The 13,003-nt window shown below is 40.7% G+C and overlaps 1 protein-coding gene across 1 annotated transcript in view; it reads left to right on the top strand.

Annotated features, from left to right (window-relative positions):
* pals1a (protein associated with LIN7 1, MAGUK p55 family member a) overlaps window positions 1-13,003 on the top strand; it is a 29,117-nt gene that overhangs the window by 7,253 nt on the left and 8,861 nt on the right. The window contains exons 2-7 of the mRNA XM_061063305.1: window positions 5,229-5,551; window positions 6,220-6,391; window positions 6,976-7,076; window positions 10,235-10,342; window positions 12,637-12,714; window positions 12,807-12,947. Coding sequence (XP_060919288.1) covers window positions 5,351-5,551; window positions 6,220-6,391; window positions 6,976-7,076; window positions 10,235-10,342; window positions 12,637-12,714; window positions 12,807-12,947 — 801 coding nt within the window. The 5' untranslated portion in view covers window positions 5,229-5,350. The remainder of the gene's footprint in view (window positions 1-5,228; window positions 5,552-6,219; window positions 6,392-6,975; window positions 7,077-10,234; window positions 10,343-12,636; window positions 12,715-12,806; window positions 12,948-13,003) is intronic.

The raw sequence follows: 13,003 nt of genomic DNA on the forward strand, positions 1-13,003 counted from the left end.
AAGACTTAAGTATACGATTGAGTGGAACCATGGGTCTTTCTACTAATAACTTGAATCAAATTGAATGGCAAAATTAGCCTCAATGTGCTCCCAAAAATGACAGAAACTCCCACCAAAGTGTACAACTTTAATTGTTTTGTAACAGTCCTCATAAACATTTTAACACTTAGATTTGCAACATGCTCTAAACAATCACATCATCACCTTAAACCAAATGCAAAGACAGAAACATCTGCAGCTGGAAGTTAAAGTGATACGTAAATGCAGTAGTTGTATTTAGAAGACACAGGACAACAACACAGGAGGTAAACACAGACAAACAGCTCTTGAGGCTTGAAGGAGTAAAAAACACATTACTGGAACTACAAAGAGCTTTTTGATTCCATAGATTTGCCTTGAACTGTTGCCTCAACAAGACACACATGAGTACACACACACACAGTCATTGATACAAGAACTGCGGGGGGTAAGCTGTAGCAGCAGATGGTGTCTGTGTGTTTGTGTGTATAAGAAAGAGGGGGAGGTTAGGTCATTGCTTATCAACTGTGTGTGTTTCTTCTTCAGATAAAGTTTTATTTAACTGGGTAACTGATCTGAGGGATTCGGTAGGAAACGGCTGCAGATCTTCATCAGGCATCAAACAGGATTTTCCAGCCAAACAGGGTTTAAAAAAACAAATCAGCATTTTCCCCTCAGCGACTTAAGATGACTCTTCAAAAACTGATCTGAGGACCGGTTTCAGTCATAGTATACATCATTACTCAATGCAGGTCGGAAATCTGCTTCTGCTACAATACACATTTATTCTGTTTGGGTAACTGCATGTTAATTTGCTTTTTCTGAGCAGACAGAATCAACAATTTGAGCGATCTGTCCAATCATGAAAAACTTGTGTAATCCGGTCTGCATTAAATAATGAAAAAGGACTTCATCATATTTTTTTAGCATCGACGTCTCTACAAGTCAGATCAGATATGACCATGCCGTGTGCTATTTCTTTGCTTTGTTATTGTTATGCATCCTGTTTGTACACCATGCACAAACAAATGATAATGTGGTCATGTGGTCTCAGAACGCTCCGTTTTGGTGTGTGTGTGTGTGTGTGTGTGTGTGTGTGTGTGTGTGTGTGTGTGTGTGTGTGTGTGTGTGTGTGTGTGTGTGTGTGTGTGTGTGTGTGTGTGTGTGTGTGTGTGTGTGTGTGTGTGTGTGTGTGTGTGTGTGTGTGTGTGTGTGTGTGTGTGTGTGTGTGTGTGTGTGTGTGTGTGTGTGTGTGTGTGTGTGTGTGTGTGTGTGTGTGTGTGTGTGTGTGTGTGTGTGTGTGTGTGTGTGTGTGTCCGCAGCACGGAGAGCTCAGCCGTCAGCTGGAGTGCCGAGACAAAGGAATTCCCGCGATATTTAAACAAACTAACTGGCGACAGAACGAGACAAGATGATGTATGTGGTATAAAACTCTATATAAACCTTATAAACACATAAACCAACACACAAACGGTAATTATTCTGAACCGTTAAACCGTGTTTTATTTTGAAAATTAACCGGATGTTTTAATGTTGTATCGGTGTCTGACTTCCCGTCCCGCTTGTTCTTTTCTGTGCTAAATTGATGCGGCGGGCTCCGGCATCCGGTAAAAATAGAAACCTACGTATCTGCTGCTGCTTTTTCATAATAAGTCCCCTTAAAGTTTAAGAGTGTTATCATCCAAGAGCTGTGTTTATCCACCACTCAGATTGCACATTCAGATTCATCGTCATGTTCATGCTTCATGTGGACATGATCAGTGGATTCTAAGTTTGTTTATCTTTTCTTAATAGCTAGTACTCCCTCAGGATGGTTTTCCAGTTGGTTGTTTTACTTGCTTTAGGCCTCTTTAATGGGCCTCAGTTTGATCCTTACTTTGTTTCCGTCCCACCCTCATAGAGTGTTAGCAGTCTGAAGTTTGTTATTGTAGGTGGAAGGTAAGCCCTCCAGACGAGCTGCTCAAATCCTCCTACACGTCTCTCGGGCTGTGACTCCTCAGACTGAAGGGTCTTTATCAATGTTTTAAGGCTCCAGTGACTCAGAGACAGAAACTTGGAGCACCAGTTTCACTTCATTCACCTGCTGCTCAGTTGAGTGTCTGCATATTTATCTAGCTTTGTAAAACCTATTCTGGTGGATATTTTACCTGGAAAAAAGTCCTTTCACAGAAGACTAGGAAGCAGTCTGTGGCATAGACAGTTATTATATCTTCATTGATGTAACCAAAAATGAAAACTTTGGCTCCGTTTTAATAATTAAATCCAAGCTTTTAATGTCATTCAGCTGATTTTACAGATTGAAAAGGTCAATGAGCTTTTACCTCAACAGTACTTAGGCAACATGTTACTATTTGAGAGACGCATTGCTAACATGTTACTAACGCCAACCTATTCTCCTCTCCCTGTCTTTCAAACTTTTTCACTTTCTGCCTAAGAGATCCTTATCTAACTTCCCCATCTTTAAGCTTGATAGCCGTTCCCATTGTAATGTCGCAATCACGTTCCAATAAAAAAGATACGATCGACAAACAGCCAATAGCCAACGAGGAGACTACCTAGAGCCTTCTCACAATGGCCTCGCTTGAAGCCTCTCTTAAGACGCATTTCAATCAAGCTGAAAGAACTCTAATGAAAGACTTGACCACTTGAGACACAGCTGGGAATCATGCATGCTACCTTGACAAAACACGCTGAGGAAATCAACATACAACACACAGATCTTCCTGCTCTCTTTTTTAGTGAAAGCAATAACATGTCCAGCGTGAGTTTCCGGAGGATTGCTCTGAGATTATGTTGCTCTCCTGGTGGGGAAACATATTTGTCTGTTGCACCCTGGGCAACAGAAGAAAATTTCTCCAATGGATAAAAAGGATTTGTGAAAGGTTGTAGTTTTCGGCTGACAGTATGCACATAAACGATGGATGGAAATGTCAAGTTGTCATTTTTATAAAGTCAACTTCAGGTTTGAGGCAGGCTGTGCAATGATAGTTTAGGGAAGAATTACAATGTAAACAGGTTAAAAAGAAGGCATTTCTTGCAGAAAAATGTGCACTCGTCTGACTCAGACAATGTGAGGGCATAATGTGCCATTGTCCAAAAACTTGAGATGAAAACCCTCCTGCAATGTGAAACTTAATCCCTGGCAAGCGACATGCACACAAAAAATGTCAAGTTTTGATGAAGATTTGAATAGTTTAGATTAGCTTGATACTTCATTGTGCAAATTCAAAAAACCCAACAGTGGGTTCTGACGGCCACTTTGGGAACCACTGGCCTAACCAACAAAGTAGTCGATTCATTTTTTTCATATGCGCCATTATAATCTGTATCTTCCTGCACTAATGAACTAATAAACAACGCTGAAACCTTAAGATCCAGTCGGTGTGTGATCATGTGATATGTAGTTCTTATGTTGGATTAAATGTAGTACAGTGATAATACTGCACTTTTGTTCTGTAGGTAGACAGGTCAGATAAACTGGCATGTGTGAGTGAGGTGTGTTTTTATCGCTCACACAGAAATATAGAAATGGACACACACACACACACACACACACACACACACACACACAAACACACACAGAGAGACAAACTCCCTGCCCCCATCAGAGGAATTTTGTTCCCAGGGCCGCCTGGCATTCCTCACTGCTGCATCATGGGACCTCTGGTCTGTGTGTGTGTCAAGTGTGTGTGTGTCCATTGTGAATGTGTGTGTGTACAGTCCTGCTGGTAGGAGATAACATATTAAACACTGGGCTGTTGTTGTTGTGGTACTGATAGATAAGGCATCCATCCATCTCTCACCTGTTTATTTTTACCTCCTCTCTCTCTCTCTCTCTCTCTCCATTCATTTCTACCTTGCTCACCCTCACCCTCTGTTTTCTCATCCATGCACTCTCCCCTCCCACCTCCTCCCTACATACATATGTGTGTGTTTGTCAGGGGGACCACCCTGCTGCTGACAAAGCCGTTGTCATGGTTATTTATGCAGATTGGGGGGTTGTGATGACGTTTTTGTCCCTGAACTACTAAAATCAGAGAGAGAGAAAGAGAGGTACACATTACTCCACTAGCATTCAGAGAAAGTGACTGTATCCTAATGTTGGCCAATTATTCACCTGAAAACAGCTTTTTCATGTCATAATAACAGTCCATGTTTATTATCAGCCTTTCAAACAGTTACCCATTTAGCACTCTAACTAGGTCAGACTGGGAACCAGCAGCCTATAAACAGCAGAGTCAGTCATCCAGTAAGTTCATAAACAACCAAGTGAACCAGTTTGGACACTGTAAATTCTCTCTGCTCTCTTATCATTCAAACTGTGTTGAGTGTAGAGAGTCTGCAGATTTCTAGATAGATATATTTAGAAATGTCAAACAGCCAGCGTTTGCACGGTTTTGTGCATGACAGAGCGGCCCGGGCAGCAACATCAGAAGAAGTAACTTCTTCCTCTTCAAAAATATTTAAACGCAGCTTGTATAAGGGCAGTGCAATTGATTGCAATTTCATCTTGATGTTAATATTAGCTTTTCCCATAAACACATCCCAAAAGCCTGAATTTGATCCATTAAGTAAGACACTTTTCTGTGTGTGAACAAGCAATTTTTTTATAATTTCGCGTGTGCACATTTTACCTGGTAGCGGCCGCGGTACAATGGCCATGCTTTCACACAATTTAGATGTGAAAGTGATCAGTTGCCCTTAGATTAATTCAAGCTTTTTGGATTTATGAGGGACATGTTGCAGACACAGGTATTGTGTTAAACGGCAAATACACAAAACGTGTGAATGAAAGCTAATATGCACTCTTTAATTTATGTTTTTTTATATCATTACCACATTATGGAACAACGTTACCAAACATTGCATATTCTGAAGGCCAAGCTAGTATTCAAAGAAATTCAAGGAACTATCTGTAACAAAAGTTGAAACGCAATACAAAGCTGGGCAGACAAGTGGGAAAGGTGGAAAAGATTTAAATAGAAAGCCTTTATCGCCTTTTGTTTTTACATTGTACAATGAAATGCTTCCACTTATAATTGATTATTGGGAATATAAACGGAAACTCAAGTTGTGGCTGGGAATTTGAAACACCATAGCATCAGAGCAGATGTAATTATCCAGAGTGAACATCAGTCATTTGTGTGGCTTACTGAAATAACTTGATTAAACTAAAGTAATGACCACATTTTCCTGCTCTTTTCCTGCAGGTGAAGGTATCATGGCCGCCCAGTTCACTGAACTGCCCTCCTAGACTTACCTGAGATTAAGATATACACACCTTAACATCCCTGGAATCCTCACTTATAGTGACTTTTAGTCTGTGTGAGGGATGACAACCTCCCATCTGAACGGCCATGTTGCCGGGGAGGGAGGAGGAGGAGGAGGAGGAGGAGGAGGGGGAGATGAAGAGCTGCGAGGAGGAGGAGGAGGACAGCACAGGGAAATGGCCGTCGACTGTCCTGGAGAGCTGGGGAGTCGAACGCTACCGGTCCGTCGATCCGCACAGCTGGAGAGGATACGACAACACCAGGTAAGAAAACACACTTTTCACTTATTTAAATCAAAGGTAAAGCTGCAAAAAAAAAACATGCAACTCAAAAGTTGTGTTTCAAGTCTATTTAATAGCAACTACTGCGCCTCAAATCACCGCACGAGTTAGAGTAAATCAAGAATGAATACAGACAAACGGTGAACAAATAAGATGACTGGTGTGCTAAACAACAATCACTGCACAGTGCTGAGGCTCCATATCTCAACACCAGCTAACAGATGTCATGGAATTTTATAAAGTCTTTACAACTCTGGATGTTTGCACTTTTCTGAAGTACTGCTTTTTTATGCAATCACAGTATTTGCTACCAATCCAATAGTGAAGCATGTTAAAGGGCTACGCACGTACCCATAGTTACATCCAGTAACCGAACACAGCGCTCTGTAACCGAGTTTCAGTTTGCAGCTACAGACTTCAGCAGGCAGTTACGTTACTGACGATGGACCTTGTAGTTATGCTGATGGACATTCAAAGGAATTAAGCATAAATGATTTAGATGAAAGTTGAGAGGCCGGATGGTGAATTCTTCATTTCATACTGTTTTTGAATTTTTCTGATTGTTTTCTGAAAGTGTGCGTCCATTCTTCATTCAACGGTTCAGTTGTATGTTTTACAAATAATCAACTGTGTGTGTGTCTGTGTGTCAGGAGGATCTTCGTCGTCGCAGAGAGGAGGAGGGTCGGCAGCTGGACCTGAACGCCTCGCTCAGACTCCGGAAGCTCTCCCAGAATCCGCACATCGGCATCGACAACCCCACATTCCTCCAAGACACACCGCAGCAGCAAGCGCTCGGCAGCCAGCACACACAAGCACTGCTCGGTAAAACACACACACACACACACACACACACACACACACACACACACACACACACACACACACACACACACACACACACAGAGGTTACAGAAAAACTGTGTGAATCGCTTCGGGGGAAAGTGAGAGTAAAGAGATAGCCGTGAGAGGGAGGACTTGGAAGATGATTTGAAATACGATTTTTATTTATTTTTTAAGGAGAAAAGAAAAAGAGCTTTAGAGAGAGTAAAACGTCTGTGAGGAGAAGGAATGTAAGGTTGACATGTTCGCCGTCAGGGAGGGAATTCCTCAGAGAGGGAGAGAAGGACACGAGAGGCTCTTCAGGGCGACTTAATTAAAACTTTGTGAGGGGTGGAAACAAACACAAACAGAAACACGCAAAGTAGAACAAAAGGCTTTACCAGGAAATGAGATGCAGTCACTCACGGACAAATTTAAGGCATACTCAGGTGTAATTAAACCTGGCTCCTTGTATCTGTAAGTATCTGTAGGGATGCTTTCTCTACTTCTGAGAGAGACAGTGTACAGTGTTTAAATATACATTTAACAAAATCTGATGATGTGACTGTTTTTGTGTTTTTCTGCAGAGTTGGAGGAGTTGCTGCTATCGCTGAAGCAGGTCCGCGGCTGCCTGTCTGACCAGCAGAGTCAGAATGACGTCGAGCTGGTTCTTGCACTATTAAACAAGGTAATATAAAGTTCATCAGAAGGTCAACATGTGATTGTGCTACTCTTTAAAGACTCACTGGCTGTGGAGGGATTTACAAAGATAGAGCCGTGTGTCTGAGCTGAGGAGAGGAAAAAGGATTCTAATACAGACATTGAATTATTCCTGGAATTGAAGATGCTGATGGGCAGTATTTTGTGCTGCTATTAGATATTCTTATGAGGGATATTTTTATGCCCAAAGCTAACAAATAATTCAGCGTTTCTCCTGGAACATTGTGCCCTCTGTCAGGGGACTGAAAGCCTCGAAAACAGGAACCTTTTTAAAAAATCAGAAACTTGATCTGTATTTCTTGGAAGGTAACCTAATTTTATTTCTGGTTTCTGGACGATTGTCAGTTCTGAGTACTGATGAGTGATGACGAGTTAATATTAATAATTGAACTCTCTGCTGATTTGTATTTGGAGAAAAGTTCCTGGAGTGTGGCTGAGTTGTATTTTAGGCTTACAGACTGAAAAAACGACATGATAGATATTAAATCAGGAAAACACAAAAGCTGCCAATTAAAATTGTCTTCCACTTTGATCATGTCCAAACTAGGAATGATGTTTCCTTGTTATAATCAGAGTCTCTCGGGCACCCTTTGGTGGTCACAGGACATCCTGGCAGTGTTTCAAAAGAGCTGCGGGTACAATAGCTCAGCAGCTCCTCTGATCATGCCTGATGTCCCATGACGTGACTAAACAAACTTATCTGGTTTAAATCCAGGTCTTTTTTGTCAGCGTTGAAGGGTTACGATGAAATAAGATCGAATTAAATCGATCCCAAAGGAAATCCTATTGTAAGGTTGGATAGTCACACGATGACTCTGTGAGCGTGAACACCTCTGTGCTGCGGTGCATGAATTACTGTTACCCTACAGTTAGCATTTATGTGCTCAGATGTAATCTCTTTATATTATGTTTGTTCAGATGTCTGACAGCAGAAACAACTTAATGTTCTGTTGTGCAGATTTGAAACACAGTGATGAGTGCGTGTGGGGGAGAATGATGTTTAAGCAGCTTAGGTTGAGCAATAATGACAATGATTAAGCCGATGACAACAATGACAATAATGTCGTGTTTAGACATGAGAGTCACAGCGAGGCAGCTCCTCAAGGCTGAAACCTCAGCCTGATCACCTTTTTCTGTAACACAAAGCTGGCAATCTACTTCTGTCCAATCACAGACATGCTTTTAAATAATTGTTCATATGATGTCATCCTCAGGTAGCATTTCCTGCTTTGGAGTTTTATTTTCCACCATGGATCTTTTACTAAATGAACTCAGATTGATGGTTCTTTCTCGTCCTTATACTTGTATTTTACTCTGTAGCAATTTCAGATCTGTAGCAATTTTTTATTCATTTTATTTTTATTTCATCAGGAAATAAATTTGTTGAAAGAGTGTCCTGGCAGAGAAAGGCAGCAGGACAATTAACAAAGTTTCACACAAACAATGAGAGGCCAAACTTACAAATACACAAAATAAATTATTAGACATTAAAAGATACAAATTTAAAGAGCCAATGTTTTTCAAGATCATCTACAAACACATTATGGAGAATATCTTCAGCCAGATGTGTCTGCCCTCAAGTATTTTAACATCCTCTTCAAATCATCCAAAGAGACCAGCTCGTTAAGTTTCAGCTCTTTTTGTAATTCGTTCCAAGTAAAGAGAGCAGAAAACTTTAAAGCCTTTTTCTTCCAGCTCAGTTCTGACTATGGGAACAGACAATAAGAAAAGGTCCTGGGATCGGAGATTATAAGTCCCTGTACTCTTCTGACTGATGAAGGTCAGAAGAAAACAAAAAGAAAATTTCAATTGAGTCTTCACCAAACTTTTATTCTTTTTTAATTCCAGGCAGAATAAATCATGTTCTTGTTCAGACTGCGGTAAAAAAAAACTTGAGAAACATGAATATAATTTCTGTTTTGCCATTTCTGTCTCAACTCGTCTAACCCTCTCTAGAGCTGCAAAGATTGATGAGAGAGTTAATAAATCGATAAAAGAAAAACATATTTTATTGTTATTATCAACAACAGGTAAGGCTCTATCCCACTTCTGTTCTTACCAGATGATGGCTGTAAGGTTTGCCGAGCAGGAAGGAACAATTGATTGATTTATATTTTGTTATTATACAGCATGTGTGTCAGTGTATGCATGGACACTGACATTTTCATTTTAAGTTGTTTACCTAAAGAAAGAATAAACATTAAAATAACTCTTATTTTAAACCCAGATTTGTGTTTGCAGCAACACAAATCTGTGATGGGACTCTTTTATTCTCTCTAATGATTCTTTTTAATGACCCAGAACAGTTGTCACTTTTGAATATTCAGTTTCAGTTTAATTATGAATGAGGCACCAGCAAATATTTGCTCCGTCACGCTTCGTTAGTTATCAATGCTCGACCTTCTTTTGTTCTTTCCAAGAGAGCTGAAGCTTTTCAAAATAAAATGTTTTTCTGAGAAAGACTCGGTCGAGACAAAAACAAATTGGAAAGCTTGTATAAATAGAAAAAAAACACTCTTAGGGCTTTCACACTTGCAGAAACTTCCTGAAAAACTCCTGATATTTGCAGGAGGAGCTGTATGTGCAGCAGGAGATAATCAGGAGAATTCACCTCGAGCCACTAGGAGAGGGTGGTGATGTTTATATCCTGTGACTGAGTCAGTGCGTAGACTGTATGCATGCGACCGATACGATCTCCGAATAAACGGATGCATTACGTTTTCTGTTCTCCAGTATATTGTTCTCCGCTCTTCAGTTCATATTGGGATTCCGTTGAACTACACGTAGCATTGATATAAAGGCAAATATTCTCATTATAGCCTTGTGTAGCGGACTCTGTTGCTTAGTCCGCTACTTCTGCGTCGTTCTGTTTTACATCACGTCTTACCTCAGGAGCATGAGGAGTTTATGTGAACAGCCAGGTCAGGAGAATCCCGGAGCAGTCTTCCTGAAATTATCTAGATATTTTCAGGAGTGCAGATGTGAGAACGGCATTTCACTTCACTGCTAAACACTTGTATACGTATATGCAGTTTTTTTATTTTGAGTTTTTATATTTTTATATAAAGTTTTTATATTTACTGAAATCTGACAGACCATAATGGTGTCTCTCTTTTCCCCTTTCAGTCTGATTTCCAGTCAGCACTGAAGATTCATAATGCGGTGGCCACCAGCATGCACCGACCATCTCCTCCTTACCCACACACACAGCAGGCACTTCAGCTGGCCATGGAGGTAATGCTTCACTTCTACTTTTGACTAATTATTTATTCATTTGCTTTTTTACTCGCTGAACATCATTTACCAATGATCGGAGCAGCAGAAGTGACAAAGAGAAACCGATCAACAACATGAAAGAAAAACAGAAAAATAATAATAAATTACTATTTATAAAGCTTGAGTAAACAAGTGATCAGTGCATACATAGAACTTAAAACAAAGGACTTAAAAATCATTTAATGGATCAGGTATTTGCATTAGCAGCAGCTCTAGACCTGACAATTGTAAACTTGATGAATGAGATAAACAGAGCCAGTAGGGGGATTAGTTAGTTAGTTTCCCCTCTGCCATTGTTGTTGATATCAGAAGTTCCACCCCTTCTTGATACTGATTGGTCGGTGAGGGAGAAGGGACATTGACAGAAAAATCATCTGACACTGAGGCCGTTCATCCGCTGATGAAGCTGTGCTCTTAAAATGATGAACTGTATTGGTTTTGTATAGAAAATAGGAAAAACAGCGTTAGTGGACACACACCCTAAAGGTCTTCTAAAGGTTTATGTGCATTTTACTAAGACTTTCAGAAATTCTTCCAAGGTACAAAAAAGTGACAGATAGTCAGGTTTCATCTGGAATTTCCCCACTCCTTATCAGAGAGGTTAAATGTGAACATGTTCTTCAGAGACTGCTCCACACTCTCTGAAGATGATTGTAGAAACACTTTGAACCACTTCATTTGGACTCCTGAGGGCGGCATTAAAAATGCTAGCTTTTAAAAATGTGTTTTTATTTCTTGAAAATTCTTGTTGTGTTACCCCAAACACACACAGGGAGTGTTGCGGCCAATGCTCGAGTGAGTGTAATAATGCGTTGGAGACAGAGCAGCTCTGTTCTGCATCAATTAGAGATAAAACACAACAACACTGTACTCAGGCTTTCCCATCAGCAAACTCTTTTATAATCATATTTTCCAACTACGGCCTGTTAAAAAAAGAGAATAGAAACCCTCTCTGTAAAGTTTGATGATGACATGTTTAATGCTACGCAGTTCAAGTTCAGCCAACGTCCAAGAATCCAGAAGAATCAGAGCTTTAATTATTTATTTGCCTCTGTGTTGTTGGCGAGCTGTCAGATCTATTCATTGCTCGTTTCAGAGGAATCTCATGAAAGAGAAGCACATTATTTCTGCTCCATGTTGGCATCTCTGCCCCCTGCCTTGCATCTGGCTTTAAGGAGGAGAAAACCTTCTGAATTCACAGAAACGCGTGTCTTTGTCACTGTTCATGAATTTAAAATAACCTACCATCTTTAACATGAAAAGTTAATTTCTCCTCTATTGGCTTAGATTTAATTGAGCAAAGTGCAGATTGAAACATGTTTTTAATAAATAGTAGATGTATTATTATCACACTTGAACAAGACTTTGTACCGCTACAGCTATCACTTGACTTCTTCTTTGGTTTGTATTTCACAATCGTCTTCTTTGGAAGTTGTCCCTTTTTGTTAAAGCAGTAGAGACTGAGGGCGCACTCACACTAGGCAAGCCGCACCGTGCCCAAGCACGTTTAACCCCCATAGTCCAGTTCGTTTGATCGGTACAGTTGCTCATGCTTGAGCACAAGCACGGGTACACAACGTGGACATGAGGTGTAATTGATCCCAGAACTTCCATTATTGAGAAATATAGAGTGTTATGTCTGAACCTGACTTTAATGACTCAAAGTAGGCGACAAAGGCAGTACATGTAGTCATGACCCAGAACAGAAGCAGTCTCGGCTACAGCGCCTCTCTTGCAGTGATTTGTGTCATTAGCTGTTGGCTGGTTTAACAGTAGAAGCTAAAACAAATTAAAGATGGCGTCACACAGTTAGTGAGGAATCAGTGACGGGAGGGCCTTTCTCAAATCACTCCCTACACTCTGTAACTCTGTTTACCTGCTTGCGTTGGAGAGTCTGTCACATTTAGAGTGTCATCTGAAACCTGTGAGTGTGGAGTGGGAGTGGATTGTTTAACCCTAAACAGTGAGTCTGCACCGGTGCTCGCTTACTGAACAGGTGTAACACCTCTCATTGTTCCTCATCTCAGACGCTCCGTACATAAAAGCTCTGTGTTAACATCTGCATAAAATTAAACGCCTTCATATAGGGTCAAAATAGTTCCATCATACAGATGTTCAAAATCAAAAAGTTTACATTTTACTCAGGAACTAATTAACATTTTTCTGTGTTCATCTTATTGTGAAGTGTTTAATATGATCAGGGACGAACTGTCATGATGATGCTGATCATTTATATGTTGCCATGGTTACAGGTCAGAAGTCTTATCCAGCCAGCTCAGAACAAAGAGGGACTCGAACTCCAAAGCCTGCTGTCAGACACACACATCCAGGTAGAAACACACACACACATTAAACTGTCTGAGCAGATAAACAACGGCATCTAGAAGTCACTGATGTGTGTTTGTGTGTGTGTGCTTTGCAGTCATTGCTCCTGGCTCATGACAGCATAGCAGAGAGGGAGATGCAGCCTGAGCCGCTGCCCGCCCAAGGAGAAACTCTGACCCAGTGGGGAGGAGAGACTGTCAAGATCGTTCGCATAGAGAAGGCCCCAGACATACCACTGGTAAGAAACACACAACCGCAGTCACACACACACTGTCACACACTCGACTGCTCTAG

This window comes from Labrus mixtus, chromosome 18, assembly GCF_963584025.1.
Source record: "Labrus mixtus chromosome 18, fLabMix1.1, whole genome shotgun sequence".
In the NCBI taxonomy this organism is placed as follows: Eukaryota; Metazoa; Chordata; class Actinopteri; order Labriformes; family Labridae; genus Labrus; species Labrus mixtus.